This window comes from Mesoplodon densirostris, chromosome 12 (assembly GCF_025265405.1).
Source record: "Mesoplodon densirostris isolate mMesDen1 chromosome 12, mMesDen1 primary haplotype, whole genome shotgun sequence".
NCBI classification, from domain to species: domain Eukaryota; kingdom Metazoa; phylum Chordata; class Mammalia; order Artiodactyla; family Ziphiidae; genus Mesoplodon; species Mesoplodon densirostris.
This window is the reverse complement of record NC_082672.1, coordinates 51952582-51971970: the sequence shown is the minus strand read 5'-3', so window position 1 is coordinate 51971970 and position 19389 is coordinate 51952582. Positions and strand designations below refer to the sequence as shown.

At 40.4% G+C, this 19389-nt stretch overlaps 1 protein-coding gene across 1 annotated transcript in view; it reads right to left on the bottom strand.

Moving 5' to 3' along the window:
• The window catches only part of SEC63 (SEC63 homolog, protein translocation regulator), a 65415-nt gene extending 46233 nt beyond the window's left edge, over window positions 1–19182 (bottom strand). The window contains exon 1 of the mRNA XM_060115075.1: window positions 18911–19182. Within this exon, the coding sequence (XP_059971058.1) occupies window positions 18911–19034 (124 nt within the window). The 5' untranslated portion in view covers window positions 19035–19182. The remainder of the gene's footprint in view (window positions 1–18910) is intronic.
• Window positions 19183–19389: the final 207 nt, after the last annotated feature.

Sequence of the window (19389 nt, the reverse complement as noted above, 5' to 3'; positions counted from 1 at the left end):
ACCGCCCTTGGAAGTCTGGCCTCCAAAACTATAAATTTGTGTAATATTAAGCCACTAAGGTTGTGGTTTGTTACAGCAATGATAGGAAACTAATACAAAAAATCTGGTGGACAACATCTTATCAGGTGATAAGTGAACATCACCAGCAATGAGACAAAATGCAATCATATACCATCTAACAGAATGCAATGAGAAGAACACAGAATCAGTTTTGTGAAATTCTTCTCTAAGATACATAACCTGAAACTAATAATGAGAAAATACTAGACAACCAAAATTCAGGTCCATTCTACAAAATAATTGGCCTATAATCTTTAAAGTCAGGGAAAAACTAACTAAAGAAGTGTTCTAGACTGAAGGAGACTAAAGAAACATGTCAACTAAATGCGATGATGTGTGATTCTGAAATGGATCATTTGCTATAAAGGACATCATTGAGACAAGTGACAAAACTTGAATAGGTCTGAAAATGAAATGGTAGTAATGTAAATTTTCTGATTTTCACAGTTAAATTATGGACACTTTTGAAAACACCACTGGTGATTTTTAAATCTGGATTTCATTAAATTAAGCCTCCACAGTCTCCCACTTTAAGTATGAAACCAAGGAAACATGTTATAAGAACATGCTGAAGTCTCTTTATTAACCAGATGGCTTGATCTATTCAAAGGAATAATATTCTCCCAATGTTTCTGTCCAAGAGAAAGTACACATGGTTTTCAGTCCCCAAAGTCTTGCACAATGTGTACATGCACCTTGTATGCCTCACTCTTCCGATCCAAAATTTGTATCTTAACCTTTTAGTAGAATATTTAAATAATCAGTAAGTACTACGGGGTATAGTTTACACAGTAACACAGTGATATCCAGCACCACTCAATATTCATAGTACACATTCCAAAATTCTATACGAATGACCTCAAGTCAAAGTAACTATCAAAAGTAAAGTCCTTCCACAAGGAGGGACGGATTGGGACTTTGGGAATAGCAGATACAAACTATTATATATAGAATAAACAACAAGGTCCTATTGTGTAGCACAGGGCACTATATTTAATATCCTGTAATAAACCATAATGGAAAAGAAAAAAAAAAGTACTTTGAGAGTTTTTTAAAGACACTTAGAATAAAAAGAAATTCATTTATCAACTTCTAGTTTATAGAATTACTAGTTTCATGGGCAGCAAAAATTACCTAAGTAATATCATTAACTTATAATATAGTTTTAAAAGAAATCATTCACATTTATAAAAAAGGGAAATTACAAGGTCATAAAACAATTCTGTGATTTAAAAAAAAATAGCAACATATGATGATTGCTCTCAGCAATCATGAAGTTTGTATGTCCACAGGAGTAGTCCAGGCTTGGGGGCAGGTTACTATGGTTGTGCTTCATAAGCTATACAGTGCCTTTGCTAAAACAGTCATATCCACCTGTCATGCAGAATGATCTGTCAGTCTGTAGTATAACTGAGTGAACCCTTAGCACCATATTCCTAGAACCTGAAGAGCTGAAAGAATGTTAGCCAGATCCGGTCTTCAAACCTGTGTGCCTGCTTTTAAAAGAATTTTTTTTTTTTGCGGTACACCGGCCTCTCACTGTTGTGGCCTCTCCCGTTGAGGGGCACAGGCTCCAGACGCGCAGGCTCAGCGGCCCTGGCTCATGAACCCAGCCGCTCCGTGGCATGTGGGATCTTCCCGGACCGGGGCACGAACCTGCATCCCCTACATCGGCAGGCAGACTCTCAACCACTGTGCCACCAGGGAAGCCCTAAAAGAATTTTTTAAAATCATGTACCCTCTTGTAGAGTTCTAATTTGACCAATCTAACCAATAGATTTCATCGTAAGTTTGAAGAGTTGCAAAAGATGTTGTTTCTGACATAAGTTGATATTTTAAAATAAAATAGTTTCATTGCTTTTAAATGTACCAATGAAATCTAAAAATCATAATAGCAATTTCATATCCACCATCATCCATTTACAGAAATTTATGAACAAGCTCTTCATTCTACTTCCCCCACATAATTTTATCCTAATGTAATATATTTTTATCCTGGTAAGTCATTTCTTATAATACTGACACATACTTCTTCAAATTAATTTGTTTTATTCCCTGTGACTATTTTTCCCAAATTTTTATATTGAAAATTTTCAAGCCTTCAGAAAAGTTGAAAGAATATTACAATGAACAATACCCTTCACCTAAATCCACCAACTATTAACATTCTGCAACTCTTGGCTTTATCTCTAGTTCCTGCTTTCCCTCCCTCTCCCCCTTTTTTAGAGTAAGTTGCAGACATCAAGACACTTCACTTCCAAATGATTTGGCACGCATGACCAAAGAACATCAGTAATTTTACCACAGTGAAGTTTAACACATCCATAAGGTTTTTTATGTGTTAAAATTTCTGCTGCTACTTTTACCCGTATGTGTGTGTGTGCGTGTGTGTTATCAAGGCAACATAAATATTACAAATTGATAAATTACTAAAAAGAGTAAAATATCCATTACGCTTTCATTTATAAGCAAATTGTAAATATCCCATATGTTCAAAGAGTTGAAACTCTAAACACTGAAACTTAGTTTTAAAAATAAAAAGTACACTGCTGTCAATATGGCACAATGTTAGGTAAAATAGCTTTATCTTTTACTTTAAGTATATTTTTTCAAAACTTGGAAGTTGCAGATTATCTTCAGTTATTCAATTTATAGAAAAAACATGCTCCATAACCTAACTGACAAAGGCAGTCCTCACTGTTAAACCAATTAGGCAAACCAAACTTGGTCCAAAAAATTCTGACTTCATTTTTCAGTTCAAATAAATATATCAATATATATTTTGATATTTTGAGGATTATAAAAATCACTGAGAAATAAATTTTAGAATATACCTTGCAATATAGATTACTAAAATTAATAAAGCGAAATGATATAGAGATAACATAATTTACTTAAAAGAAAAAAATGTACCACACTTCTTTCCAAAGTTCAGGGCCCCCTAAAAGTATTCCTAAATCCCTAAGGGGTCCAAGAAAATAGTACCAAGAATCAAAAGGTTATATTCAATATTCCAAAAAGTCTAGAAGACATTATATATCAGTTTTCTAGCTACCCAAAGTCTCTCTGCAGCTAGTTGAGAATATATTACCTCAATGTGATGACACTGGCTCACTCATTGTTGGCACAATTTTGTTCTTTTATTTAAAAAAAACAGGAAAACACGTTTCTCTATAATAGTGCAGTTTGGTTCCAAGAATACTTCAAAATAGAAAAGGCATGAAAATGATAATTTGGAAATGGAAAACTGGGAATTCAGTGCTCCAGACATCCAAAACTATCGCTTACCTAGTCACCCTAATCTCAAAACAGACTAAGAGAAACTAAAGCTTCTGTTATGCTCTTAACCCGAATCTGAATAGTTAGCCATAGTGTGTCATTCTCAAGGCCAGGTCAGAACTGTTTGGATTTGGGATAGATAAGACACTTGACTAAACACTACTCACCATCACTACCACCCAGTGCACACAATCACAGATTACCTATATTGGAAGGATTTCAGAAACTTGGGTTCAGTTGCCACCTACCCCCTATGCATACCCTGGCAACAGAGAAGGAAACCCAGAAAGCAGCTGAAAATGTTTGGATCAGAGTAGAACCACCCCACCAGAACCAAAGTTCATAATCCTCAGGAATGCCTAAGGATTATATAAGTGCAATGTAAGTGCAAACCAATACAAACCAAGTGGTTCAAATAGATTCAGCTGGTGCTTGACTGGACAGCAGCATACAACTATACGATATGCTTACCTACCTCAATTTTATTTTCCCTTTAGAGTACTGAAATGAGTACCATAGAACACAGTTTTTCAGCCTCAGCACTATGGACATTTTGGACTAGGTAACAGTTGTGGGGAGCTGCCCTGTGTATTAGAGTATGTTTGGCAGCATTATGGTCTCTACCCACTAGATGCCAAGAGCACCTCCCCACTGGAGACGATATTAAACACACACACACCAAAACACATGGCTATAGCGGGGTCATGGAAAGCAGCTGAATGATATGGCCTGAAGATCAGGGACACGGAGAAGAAAGGAAAGGTTGGGAGAATAAACAGAGGTGATAAGGCAACAAATTCTCTTTTTCCATTCCCCTACAAGTATGCTTCAGGCAAAGAGAATCACTATATATTTGAGTACTTATGAACACCTTGAGGGAGGGGGAGGTTGGGGAGCTTGATTATTTTAAAAGAAAAAAGCCAGACAACAAAAAAAAGCTGGAGGAAGAAAGCCCACAACAATCTCAATTAATAGTAGTTTAGCACACTTAGAGGTCATGTGAAGGCAAAAATATTCAGATATTCCATAATTATCCCTGGGGGTATATCTCACAATTACAAGTGTTAAGCTGTCATTGTAAGCAACCTTTGTAAAGACCACTTGAAAAATTTAGCAAGTTATGGAGATTAAAAATATATACTTACAGGATGATCAAACACCTAATGTTATATAATGCTGCACTTGTGGCTTGGAATAAAATTTCCAGTGATGGTATCATATTCAGAGCCCAAAAGTGCTATATCACAAACGCAGATGAAACATATACATTCTGAAAAACTGTTAGATGACTCATAAAATAGCTCTGGTGATCACAAAGACACTGAGGTTGAATACATGAGGAGTCTGAAAATAATTGTTTCCTGAAATGTAAGGGGATAAAACTGTATTTTTAAGTACTATATTTTATAGTATATGATTTTTAAATATTTTAGGTAGATACGACTTCATCCTTTAAAGGATATATATCCATGCTGGCCAAAAACCTTTTTTCACCTCATTAAGAAATAGGAGACCTTGTCAACTTCTCTGCTTAGAAACTTTCAATAGCTTCCAACTGCACCTAAAATAAAATCTAAGCTTCGTACCAGGCTTACACACATTATCAGCACCCCAGCTCCTTCTCTGACTTTATCCCAGATTCATCTCCTCACCTGCCACACTCTTGCCACTTTGGTCTTCTCTGTTCCTGGAATATGTCCAACTCTTTCTTCCCTTGAAGACTTTGTACACTGTTTCCCCAGCCTGAAACAGGCTTTTCCACTCAATTCAGATCTTTGAATGGCTGGCTCCCTTTTGTCACTCAGCTTGAAGAAATTTTCTCAGGAAGATTTTCTCTGAATATTCTACTTCTCTACACAGTATTTATCACTATCTGATTTTGTTTGTTTGTTTGTTTAGATGTCAGTCGTCTCCCCCACACTAAGATGTAAGCTTCAAGAGAGAAGGGATCCTGTCTATATTGTTCACTCCCATATTCCATTGCCTAACATAATGCCTGGCAAATAGTAGGTGCTTAATAAATATTTGTTGAATGTTTTAATTACCTCATTTAGACCTCCCAACCACCCTGGGGGTACGTATGTATGTATGGATGATTATACTTCAAAACAAAACAAAAAAACCTGAGGCTCAGTGAGATTAAGTAAGTTGCCCAAAGTTACAGATGGTACCAAAGGAATTGCAAATAACCACTAAAGAATACAGATGAGACTTGTGCCCAGGTTTAAATTCATAGGCCTGTGCACATAATCACTTTAACTGTCTTTCCTAATCAAAGAATAGTTAGATTGCCTTGACAATTCTCAAAAGCAGCTAAAATATATTATGTCCCTATTCTCATTAACTTAACCAGACCAGACTATATCTCCGAAGCAGAAACTGTAATATGAAGAAATTCAAGTCAAAATATTTAAGAACAAGGAGTAGCTAAAAACAACTGATTAGATGACATCTCTAAATTTCTGAAACAGAAGTTTACAGACCAGGGATTCCCTGGCAGTCCAGTGGTTAGGACTCGGCGCTTTCACTGCCGTGGCCGGGGTTCAATCCCTGGTGGAGGAACTAAGATCCCAGAAGCCATGCAGCGTGGCCCAAAACAAACAAACAAAAACAATAAAAATTTATTTTTAAAAAAGTACTACAAATAAAACCGCCACAAAGACTTCAGTATTAAAGAGTGTGGGACAAGGCAATGTAGCACATAAATTTGAGGGGGAGGGGACCAGTTCTTTTTTGTTTGTTTTAGCTCAATTTGCTATAGAAGTGTCAAGATCCAGAAGAAAAGCAAACCATCCCTCATATCTGTAGGACACAGGGGTTTTTGTGAGCCATTTGTCTCTAAGCCAGAAGATAATACTAAGGAAAGAAGGGGAGTCTCAACTGCAGGAATGATTCATTTCAAGCTACGTTTCTTTTTTTTTTTTTTTTTAACAGATTTTATTTATTTATTTATTTTGGCTGCATCGGGTCTTAGTTGCAGCATGCAGGATCTTTTGCTTCGGCACGTGGGCTTCTCTCTAGTTGTGGCGTGCAGGTTTTCGCTTCTCTAGTTGTGGCGCGGGCTCCACAGCTCGTGGGCTATATAGTTTGCGGCACACAGGCTCTCTAGTTGAGGTGCACGGGCTCAGTAGTTGTGGCACGCAGGCTTTGTTGCCCCGCAGCATGTGGGATCTTAGTTCCCCGACCAGGGATCTCAAACCCGCGTTCCCTGCATTGCAGGGGGAGATTCTTTACCACTGGACCACCAAGGAAGTCCCTCAAATTACATTTCTTAAACTGAACTAGAGGTGCAAGATAGTGGAGAATTCTAAACGAATTATAGTGTGCAAGTGGGTCCCTGAGAAGGATGCTATGTCTCCTTAGCATACTCTCAAACATGACCCAAGACCCTACTAAAGGGTCATCTCTACCCTGCCATCTCATCAGCCGACAACACAGCTACTCTGTTAACTACCGTACTCTTCATCCAATCCTCTACCATTACCACTCTATTTTTCTTTTCACCTTTATCCCAAGTGATAATCCACAGCCCAAGTCAAAGGTTAATTATTTCTAAGACAAAACAAGAGAAAAAGAAATAGAGAAACTCAAATACTGTTACAGTAAAGAAATACTAGCTTTAAAAAAAATGGCAATTTAAAACACAGGATGGGGCTTCCCTGGTGGGGCAGTGGTTAAGAATCCGCCTACCAATGCAGGGGACACGGGTTCGAGCCCTGGTCCGGGAAGATCCCACGTGCTGCAGAGCAACTAAGCTCGTGCGCCACAACCACTGAGCCTGCGCTCTAGAACCCACGAGCCACAACTACTGAAGCCTGTGCACCTACAGCCTGTGCTCTGCAACAAGAGAAGCCACTGCAATCAGAAGCCCGCATGCTGCAACAAAGAGTGGCCCCCGCTCACCGCAGCTAGAGAAAGCCCGCACACAGCAACAAAGACCTGATGCAGCCAAAAATAAAAAATAAAATAAATAAATTTTTTTAAAAAACCCACAAGGATGTATGTCCCACTGGGACCTTAAACACTACATACCCCAAAGTAAAAACAATTCACTGAGCTGAAAGGGCCCACAGACGTAAGAGGTACAGAGAATGTCTTCCTCCTTCTATGGCTATGATTGGCTCATTCCATCATAGCCAATCTAGCCAAAGATTCTTTGAATAAGCTTTTAGACATTAATACAAATTCATACAGTAAACTCAGCATATACATAAGAGCAGAAGGAAGAAAATATTCACCATTCTGACACCCAGATAATAATCAATAATAACATTTTAATGTGTTTCCTTTGTAGTCCTCTTTTGGAGAACATCTGGGAAGGAGGAAGGAAGAAAGGAAAGTTGGCAAGGTTGAGGGTACATACTCAGGAAAGACTTCTCTACGAACAACGAAATTCCAGCAACTAATTTCTAGGGGCAATGTGCTTCCCTCAATCAGAGGGCTGCGGGGCTGCCTCAATCAAGGCCCTCAAGAACACTTCTGCAGTAATGATGACATCTACTACTTCTCCCCAGTGCAGCAGATGCCCAAGAGACAGTTTCTCAGACAGAAGAACAAGCAGGACATACAAATGCGAATTTAAGGGCAGCACTCTATCATGTACCAGCGTACAAACTGACAGACACAAACACATAAAGCTAAAGTTTGTGTTAAAATCACATTACCTGTAATTTTTAATTTTTTAATTTCTAAATGTCTCTCATGTTTAGAAACTCAATGTAAACATCATTTAATGACTACTAATAACCAAATGAATTGACACCATAATACACCCACCATCCTATAATTCAACATACAAATTGTTCCTGATTTTTTGGTATTATGGGCATTTAAATAGGGTGTTCTGAGACTCAATTTCCAACGTAGGGGTGGGGAAGGTCCCCACACCTTCGACGAGTAATTCTTGGAATACCAGCTAGGTGTCTGAAAATTCAACTCAGTTTTGACACCATCTACCCAGAGTTAGCATCAGACTCCACAGGTTGAGGGCTCGGTCCCACAAGACTGCACACCCACGCCCCCCTACTTTAGATGCCAGTCACAAGCCCAGGTTATAGACTGGGGGGTTCCAACCACCTCCTCCTTTGGTTTGATTAATTTGCTAAAGTGGCTCACAGAACTCAGAGAAACATTTCACTTACTATATCACCGGTTTACTATAAAAGGTTACAAATGAGGAAAAGCTAAATGGAACAGATAGATGCATAGAGCAAGGTTTGGGGAAAGGGTGAGGAGCTTCCATGCCCTCTCTGGGTGCAACTCTCTCCCAAAATCTCCATGTGTTCACCAACCCAGAAGCCTCTCCGGACCCTATCCTTTTGGGGTTTTATAGAGGCTTCATATAGGCACGGTTGATTAAATCACTGGCCATTGGCATTTGAGCTCAATCCCTAGCCCCTCTACCATCCCTGGAGATCAGGGGTAGGACTGAAAGTTCCAACCCCCTAATCACATGGTTGGTTCTCCTGGTGACCAGCGGAGTCCCTTTTCAGTGCTTCCAAAAGCCACCTCATTCACATAACAAAAGACACCTGTATCACTCTTAACACTTAGGAAATTCCAAGGATTTTGGAAGTTGTGGGCAGGAACTGTGGACAAAGGCCAAATATATACAAGAACCATATATCTGGTCATTCAGATGACCAAAATATATTTTTATAAGTCACAATATCACAGTATATCACACAATATCACAATATCTTTCTTTGGTCCTATAAGTATTCAGAACTATATCCTTAGAACAGTGTCCCAGAAGTGGAATTACTAAATTTAAAATTTTTAACATTTTTATAGCTTTCTTCTAAAAAAGGAAGTAGGACTATACATTCTTTTCAGCAGTTGGCATGAATGGCACCACCATTCTTCAGCAGTCAGTATTAAATCCAATTTTTACTAATCTGTACTCAAACTCTTGAAGGCAGACATTGTTGTCATATACATAATCAGCCCTGCGCTTTCCAGGTGCCAAGAATATAGCAAGCACAAAATAAATATTTGTATAGAATGTAGAGAACATCTTTATTAAATAAATATTGGTGGGTACCTACTATGTGCCTGGATGTTTCTGGACACTGAGGATACAGCAGAAAACAAAACAAAAAGCCCTGCTCTCACACACCATACATTCCAGCGGAGGAGAAAGCAATAAACAAATTAAGTAAACTATATAGTATATTAGAAGATAAGTGTTATGAAGAGAAATAAAACAGAAAAAGGGAAGAGCTTCTCTGATGGTAGAAAAAAACTTAACAATTTTAAATAAGGTGCTGAAAGAAGGCAACACTGAGAAGATGGTGTTTGAGCAAGGACATGATGGAGATGGGGGAGGTCGTAATGTGGCTACTAGAGAAAAAGCATTCCAGGCATAGGGAGCAGCAACTATAAAGGTTCAAAAGAAGAAGTGTGCCCCATATGCCCTAAGAATAGCAGAGCGGCTAGTATGACTGGAATGGAAGAAACAAGAGAGAAAGTATAAGAAATGAAGTCAAAAAGCTCATGAAGGACTTCACAGGCCACTCTAATGACTTTAGCTTTTACTGTGATTGAGATGGGAGAGGCTTAAAGGGTTCTGAACAGAAGTGACATGGGCCAGCTTCGGTTCTAAAAGGATCACTGCTACTATTTTGAGAAGAGACTGCAAGGAGTAAGGGTAGAAACGATGAGACTAGTTAGAAGGCTAATGATAATCCAGGCCATAAAACAGGACGGTGGTGGTGGTGGAGCAATAAGAAATGGTCACACTAGATATAATAATTTGAAGGTAGAGCCAACAGGACACACTAAAAGTCTGGAAGTGGCATATGAGACAAAGAGATGAACCAAGAATAACTCTAAGGCTTCTTGCCAGAACAGCTGAAGAAACAGATGTGATTAACTGAGATGGAGAAGACTATGAGTCAAGAAGGTTGGGGAGAGGGGAGACAGAAATCACATCAGTATTTTGCATATTAAGATGTCTATTAGATATGCAAATGAAAATGTGGACTCGGAACTTACATATACAGAAGTCTGGAGTTCAAGGAAAGAGTTCTGGACTGGAAATATAAGTTTTGGAAATATAAGTTTTTATGAGTCACACAGCTGATATTTAAAGCCATGAGACCAGGTGAGATCACCATAGGAATAAGTGTGGATGGAAAAGAAGTCAAGGACTCAGCCTTGAGGTATTCTAAAATTAAGAGGTCCTCACTGGTAAACTATGCTCAATAAATTATCCCACAAAAATAGAGACTACCCACGTGTCTAGAGCCAACTGATTTTTGAAAAGGCTATTGTTCATTCAATGAAAAATGAACAGTCTCTTCAACAAATACTGTTTGGACAACTGGATTTCCACCCCTAGGAATATACCCCAAAGAACTGAAAATAAGAACTCAGAAATTTGAATGCCAATGTTCACTGCAGCATTATTCACAAAAGACAACAGAAACAACCCATATGTTCATCAACAGATGAGTGAATAAAAATGTGGTATATCTGTACAATGGAATATTATTCAGCCATAAAAAGAATGAAGTTCTGATACATGCTACAACATGGATGAATCTAGAAAACATTATGCTAAATGAAATAAGCTAAACACAAAAGGACAAATATTGTATGATTCCACTTATATGAAATATCTAGAACAGGCAAATTTACAGAGACAAAAAGTAGCTTAGAGTTTACCAGGGGCTGAAGGAAAGAGAGAATGAGAAGTTATTGCTCAACAGGTACACAGTTTTATTTGGGATGATGAAAAATTTTGGAAAGATGATGGTTGCACAACATTGTGAATGTAATTAATGCTAATGAACTGTACATTTAAAATGGTTAAAACTACAAATTTTATGTTTTATATACATACTACCACAATACAAATTTTAAAAGAAAAGTAATATATCAAGTAATATCTCAAGTATGCCCCTTACCTTCCTATTGCTACCACCATTGTTTGGGCCCATATTATGTCTTGTCTGCTTCTCAATCTCTATACTGTCTCATCCTATGAGATGTTATTACATTAACTTGCATATAGCACAGTTGCAAAAGTGTTCTAAAATGTTCATAATGACACACTGTCAACCAAATCACACATACACTCTTCAGCTAAACATATAAGGTTTTCTATATGACTTAATCAAGTTTTCTGGCCTTTTCTCGCACTTTTTCACTCTGGGAACTCTGCTGCAACTGGTTTGATCTGTACTTTAAACATGTTTCATGCTTTCCAGGCTCTACACTTTTGCTCATGTGATTTCTTCTTTGCACCTCCTCCCTCCATTCCACGCATTAAATCCTTCTCATCCTTTAACAGTCCAGTCAAAATCAACTTACTCTAAAGAGCCTTTCCTCACCTCTAGATACCCACTACCACCCCCAACTAGATGCAAATACTTTATCCAACTAACTTCCATAGCACTTGCTTTCACTTCTCTTACACTTTCTTCGTTGTGTTTTGGATATAATAATTTGTGTATCTGTCTAATCCTAATTCTCCCACCCCAGCCAGATTATAAACTCTATCAAAAGACTATATTTACACTGCATTCATCTTTGTACCATCTGCTGCTCCTAGTACAGGCAAACAGTGAATGCTCAATCAATAACTACTAGATTTAATGAAACAGGCAAAAATCTAAAGTGAAAAACATCTGGAATCTACACAAGAAAATTCCTTCATCCATACTGACAAATATAATTCCAAAATGTAAGGAACACCTTATGTTACCAAACCCAAGTCTGGGTTTGCTCACCTGCCACAGCAAAGCCAATTTACTGATGCTGGGTTGTGGTGAAGGAAAGTACAGCATTTACTGCAGGTGCCAAGCAAGGAGTAGGGTAGCTCATGCTCAAAAGACCCAAACTCCCCGACTGTTTTCAGGCAAGGGTTTTTAAAGGCAGCATCTGGGGGTGAGGGCTGCAGGATACATGGCTTTCTTCTGACTGGCTGGTGGTGAGGTAACAGGTGGTGTCTCAGGAATCTCAATCATCAACCTTCCAAAGTCACCACAGGGTTGGGGCAGGGGGCAGGTCTTAGTTCCTGAAGAACAACTCCAAGAGATCCTTCAGATAGTTCTGTATATCCCTTGAGGAGGAACTAGGACTCTGTTTTATCCCTGAACTATTGTCATTACTTTTCTTGTTTAACTGCTTTTCCTTTGTTTCTGCATTCCCTCACTTCCCTACTTAGTAACTACCTATGCCTACTCTTTGGAACTCAAGGAAGGCCTAGGAGACTCAAGTCTTTTTCTACAAACAAGAAATGGGGGACACGGAGGGGCTTTTGTACCTGGCAGGGTCCTGCTTGGTTTCAATCCCCCTTTCCTTTGATACTCCTCAATCTTGAGGGGAACAGGTACAGAACTGAAAGGGAATAACGTTTTGAATAGAGAGGTTAATCATAAACTCGGCAGAGGAACTCAGGGTTTAGGGGGACTTGGCTTCACTTATTAAGAGAATGAACAATAATGCCTTTCAACAAACAATGTGACGGTGAGATGGTGTAACAACATTTGTCATCAACAGAGTCTGGTAATGGGACTTTTTTAAAAAGGAAGTCTGAGTACAATATGGATATATTTGTTATGACCTGTAAAGTATAATTAAGGGAATGAACATCTGAAAATTTTATTTTATATGAAAGTAAGCCTATCTTTGTCTTTCAGGTTCTCCAAGATCAAGCAAGAATGCAAGATGACCTTTAAAAACAATTTTATAAATGCATTTACTAATCCAATGTCTGTCACCGCATTTATAAAACCTAAATGTTGTACTATAATTCATACTGCCAAGTTTCCTCTATGACGTGGGACTTAAATGTGTATATGCTCACGTCTGATACCTTTTCTGTCCAGACAGAACACAGAGGGAATGACTACTTTAAAATGACTCAAACTTCTCAGATCTCTAATACCCCTTCAAAATCTAAAATCTTAGGAAGACTGTATGTTCTAAGTGGAATATGAACATTCATAAAATATACTCCTTTGAACACAAAACTGATAACTAGCCAGTTTTTTCTGTTAAAAAATCCACTCAACAAGAGATTGAGATAACTCTACTGTAATTAGAAATTATCTAGATAAATCAATAGATAAAGCCAACATTTCATTTTAAATAAAAATGTTCATCCCCATCCTTTTCCCTGCACTCAACCCTAAAACTGATAAAAGTTAATATGTTATTATTGGACCAATCACCAAACAGCTTTTAAGAGGAAGAGAAACAAAACAGAAATGAGTGAAAATTCAAAATCTGCACTCCACTCTCTCATTCCCTCCACGGTACTTATATTCCACAAACAGCCCATGCTAGCTTAGAATTCTCTTTCTAACCTGCTCATTCCCCTATATGCTGACATCTCAAAGGACTAATAAGCCTCTGAAATGGACTCCTTCTCCATCTAGTTTTTCCCCACTCAGACACCACCACCTCCCACCAAACCATTCTCCACTCAAAGCTCCACAAAAGCAAAACTGACCATGTAAATTACCCTACTTAAAAACCTCCATTATTTACCCAATAACTTATAGGATAAAGTATAAAATGGTTGATTTGCTCCTAAGTGCCAATCACATTAAATCTTTATCACTTACTGAACATCTCCACGTTTTTGCATATGCTTTCCCCTACAACTGGAATGCACTTCTCCCATTTACCTTTTAAGACCTATCTCAGATCAACTCCTCTACATTAAACACCCAAATCCCCAAACAGAATTATTCTCTCCTTCCTCTGTGCTCCCACAGCACCTTCCACTTATCATTTTAATACTTATTATAATGTGTTATAGTAATTACAGGAGAGAGTATAAGGTAGTGGCTAACAAGAGAAGCTTTGGCATAAGATGGATTTCGGTCCAACACTCAATCTTCCACCTAGTAGCAATATAGCTTTAGACAAGTTGGTTACCTTCTCTAGGGCTCAATTTTCTCATTAATAAAATTGGGATAACACTTGAGTCTAGTTTAAAGTGCTATAGTGAGTGCATTCTGCACTACCCATCCTTGAGGCTAGTCAACATTCAATGAACAGCAGCAAAGCTGAGGTGAGGATCACAATTATCTGTCTAAGACTGGAGGAGGATGTGGGGTCTCCCCGCCATAAGAAAAGGGACTATGTCTAAAGTCATCCCAAGGGGATGCACACACCAAAATGTTTAATCACTTCTGGGTGATTTGGGTGATGGAATTACAAGCAATTTTTGTTCTGCTCCTTTGATCTTTTCTGCATTGAGTATATGCAACTTACTAAGAAAAAAGCTATAAGCCCCTAAATACCTGATCCATCGGCCTTCTTTCGTGGCGCAGTGGTTGAGAATGTGCCTGCCAATGCAGGGGACACAGGTTCAATCCCTCGTCCGGGAAGATCCCACATACCACGGAGCAACTAAGCCTGTGTGCCACAGCTACCGAGCCTGTGCTCTACAGCCCACAAGCCACAACTACTGAGCCTGCGTGCTGCAACTACTGAAGCCCGTGTGCCTAGAGCCTGTGCTCCACAACGAGAGGCCACCACAGTGAGAAGCCCACGCACCGCAACGAAGAGTAGCCCCCGCTCGCCACAACTAAAGAAAGCCCACGTGCAGCAATGAAGACCCAATGCTGCCAAAAATAAAATAATAAATATTAAAAAAAGCTTTAAAAAAAAAATCTGAGGGCTTCCCTGGTGGCGCAGTGGTTGAGAGTCCGCCTGCCGATGCAGGAGACAAGGGTTCGTGCCCCGGTTCGGGAAGATCCCACATGCCGCGGAGCGGCAGGGCCCGTGAGCCATGGCCGCTGAGCCTGTGCGTCCGGAGCCTGTGCTCCGCAATGGGAGAGGCCACAACAGTGAGAGGCCCGCATACCGCAAAAAAAAAAAAAAATCTGATCCATCACCTAGAAGCAGCATCTAGCACAAAGTATTATGTTCTATAAATACTTGCAAAATGAAAATTCTACAGTACATTTAGTTTTACAAGCAAGCATGTTTATATGCATTTATTTCTTTGCTTCTCATAATCACTTCTTGGGTAGGTAGGGCAGGTTATTATTATCACCCCTAGAAAATGAGGATGAGAGTTCAGAAACAACTAAACAGGGACTAGGCTGGAACTTAAAACCAAAACTTCTAACTTCAAATACAGCGTTTTTTACTTTACTACTAAGCACTAAAAGTGAACTCCTACTCACATTCCCAAGTCAGAGAGCTAAATCACTTGTACACTATTTGAGAGGGAGCAAGCAAAGAAGAATAAAGGAATGTAACTTTTTTTAAAAAAGTTTCATTAATCCTTTCAAACAATGGGGGAAAAAATCTGAGTACCTAAGTGTACCAAATCAAATTGTTCCAGAAAGTCTAAGTAACCAGCAAAAACAGCAGGAGCTAAGAGCCCCAATATGTGCCAGACACTAAACATTTTACATATATCTATTTTATTAATTTAATTCTATAAAACAGATAACTACTGTCTCTAGTTCACAACTGAGTAAACTAAAACACAGAAATTAAATCACTTGCCTAAGATAACACAGTAATTGGCAGATCCAGGTTTCAAAACTAGGCAGTTTTGAAAAAGATCAAAGAGTCAAAAAAAACCCTCCAAAATCTCAGGAAAGCAGTGATATATTTTATCTCAATTCAAAGGATCTATAATCCTTAACCTATGGAAAGAATAAAAGCCCTCTCTGGATTATCTGAATTTCTAATAATTAGAAATAGTTATTTTCTCTTGTCAAATATCATTATAAACCTATTAAAGTTGCTTTAACAAAAATATTCTACTTGCAACTACAAGAACTTTACAGCCCAATTCTACAGTAAGTACTTCTTAGCTTTGTAAAATAAAAAAGCTAAGACATTAGGGGTTTTTTTGTTTTCAGGAAAGTGCACATATCAAAAGAAATACACCACCTTCCAAAATGACAACTCCAACAAAAGACCACTACCTACCTTAGCAACACTACTCAAACCTAGTTACAATTAACAATCACATAGGGACTTTTAAAAAACCAATACATAGCAGCCACTCCAGACCAATTAAATCACAATATCTGGTGATGGGTCTAAGTGTTTTTAAAAGGTCCCCCAAGTGATTCTAAAGAGTAGTTAGGTTTAAGAACCACTATTCTAAGGAAATCCAAACCCTCCATATTATTACTTCACAGAGCTTCTGCCCATAAAGGTCTGAAAAAGTATTGTCATCTTATTCAGCCAATTTGCAAACAACCAAGAGAGTAAGATAAATAGGACCCTTCAACTACTAAAAGGGGTATTAATTATAAGCGCACTTAGCCCAACAGATTACACAAAAATCAAGGCAAAAGGATTCCAATGATGTTTTGGATAACAGAGTAACTTCAATTAACACGTCAAATATGCCAATGACCAAGCTATTTCTATTTGTCAAACCCTATATTTTCCAATCTGAAATGACGCCATGCTTTCTGATGGACTCAAGAGCCCAACAATTCCAAAACAGCAACATTGAAACAACTGTCACCTTGAAACTGAAAGCCCCCAAGTGTGTCATCTTTTAAAAAAGCTAAATAGGGCTTCCCTGGTGGCGCAGTGGTTGAGAGTCCGCCTGCCGATGCAGGGGACACGGGTTCGTGCCCCGATCCCGGAAGATCCCACATGCCGCGGAGCGGCTGGGCCCGCGAGCCATGGCCGCGGAGCCTGTGTGTCCGGAGCCTGTGCTCCGCAACGGGAGAGGCCACAGCAGTGAGAGGCCCACGTACAGCAAAAAAAAAAAAAAAAAAAAGCTAAATAAAGATTAAACTCAACTTTAATGTTGTACAATTGCTGGGTAAATCTTTTTATGCTTTCATATAGAAGATACACCTGAAAAGTCAATATTGCCATAAGAACTCTGAAATTCAAAATTACATGCCTAGATGTTTGCAGGAACATAATTTGGTGACTTGGACTGATAGAAGGCTACTTATAACCTTTATTCATCTCACTTAAAAAAGTAGTCATGGGCTTCCCTGGTGGCGCAGTGGTTGAGAGTCCGCCTGCCGATGCAGGGGACACGGGTTCGTGCCCCGATCCCGGAAGATCCCACATGCCGCGGAGCGGCTGGGCCCGCGAGCCATGGCCGCGGAGCCTGTGTGTCCGGAGCCTGTGCTCCGCAACGGGAGAGGCCACAGCAGTGAGAGGCCCGCGTACAGCAAAAAAAAAAAAAAAAAAAAAAAAAAAGTAGTCATATTTTGCTGTTGGGATATTAATTTGATTATTGGTGCTGTTTTAGACCTTTAAAGGATTGTTAGGGTAGGTACTATCTTTCTAAAATTTGAAAAACTCTGTAGCATACCTGTCCTCAAGCGTTTTGAATAAAGCATGTGGATCTGTAGTAGTAATTTTGAATAACACAACAGGATATTTTAATATTTGATTTTTGAAGCTTATTTAGTTTTCCTGTGAAACTGTAAGTAGCTAAAAGCACTGAAATCAGTCTTAAAGCATAACAAGTTCCGATTTGATTCCATGCTTCACTGGTAACAGTGTCCCCAAAGTACAGTATACCACCTGGACAACCCAGACTCCCACCACACCCAACTTGAGAGAATCTGTTTACTCAAGTTAGCATAGCTCTTGTGAAACAGAAAACCTTCCCTAAATGTTCTTACTCAAAAGCTACTTGTTACTGTTAACGCTACCACAAACAACCTACTAAGGCCTGGCAGTTCTATCAGTTTTAAGAATATCACCTGCCATATATCCTAGTAGAGTGCAACAAACGGAATCCAAAACCCAAACATAAAATGCCTTGCAAAGAATCTAAATAATTCTGTGTTCTAATCTGACGTCGTTTAATGTGAAAAGATTGAGAACTAAAAGCAAACGGACCAGCTACCTCACAACTGGACTACCTAGAAGACTTAATCCTTCCTTCATACTTGCACTTTTTCCGCCATAAACAACAGGAAACTCCAAAGAAACGGAAATAGAGAAAAGTCTAATTTTTCCTAAGGGGAATAACGGCATTGCTTCCAACCCCCCCCCCCCAAGTGTGAGTGAACAAATGAAAAAGCAACGGGGGAAAGGCACGGGGGGAGGGGCGGTTGGCGAGCTCAGCTGGAGTCCTATACCTGCCACCCAGCTCCGACGGTGCCCGAAACATCTGTAACGACCGCTGCAACAGGGAAACTGGGCTGTGGGGGTAAGAAGACCGTGGCCTGAGGGCTCAGAGTGGAGCCTGCACGGTCGGCTTCCTCCTTGGCCAACTCTTCTCTCACCTCCCAATTCCCATCCTCCCTATCCCACCCTGCTCCCTCCATAAAGAAAAATACCCAATAAAACCGGAGGCAGAGAAGACAAAGAGGCAAAACGAGGCTGCAAGGAGCGTCCAGAACAATGGGGGACAGGGTGCAAAGCGAAACTCCCGAGGAGGACAATGAAGGGGGTGTAGAGGAACCCGGAGAGGCACAGAGGGAAACACCGCCGAGCCCGGGCCCCGCCAGCGGCGGACGCCTGGACTCGAGGCCCGACCGCGCGGGCGGTATCACCCCGGGCGCGGCGGGCTGGGCCGGAGCGGGTGGGAGCGGCGCGGCCCGGAGGGGCCGGCGGAGCCTGCGCGGGTCCACGGGCTGCTGCCGGCGGGACTCACCGGCATTCTGATCTCGGGGCCAGAGGTAGTATGTGGCCGGGATCACGATGAGCCCCACGAAGGAGGTGAGGAAGTAAAAGAAGGTGTTCCCGCTGTCATCGTACTGGAACTGCTGCCCCGCCATGGCACCCCCTCCTCCGCCTCCCTCTTCTCACCACCGCCGCCACGACCCCACTCTGCTTTCGGGGTCCCAGCGCCCCGGCCGCGTGTGGCGTAGCTCCTACGCCGCAGCTCCTACGCCGCCGCCGCCTCTCCTCCCCGCCCCCACGCTACTCTCACGGACCCGCTGCCGCCACCGCCGCTGCGGTCCCAGCTCTCGCGAGAAGAGATAGCTCCCTCCCCGCGCGGTTTTTCCCTCCTCCGCCCCCCGCCTCTCCCCAACCAGCTCGCAGAGAGAGACGTGGCGCGCGCAGCCGAAGAACTCTGCGAGCTCCCGCCCTTAGCCCTGCCCTCTTAGCCTCAGCTCCGCCCCTCAAGCT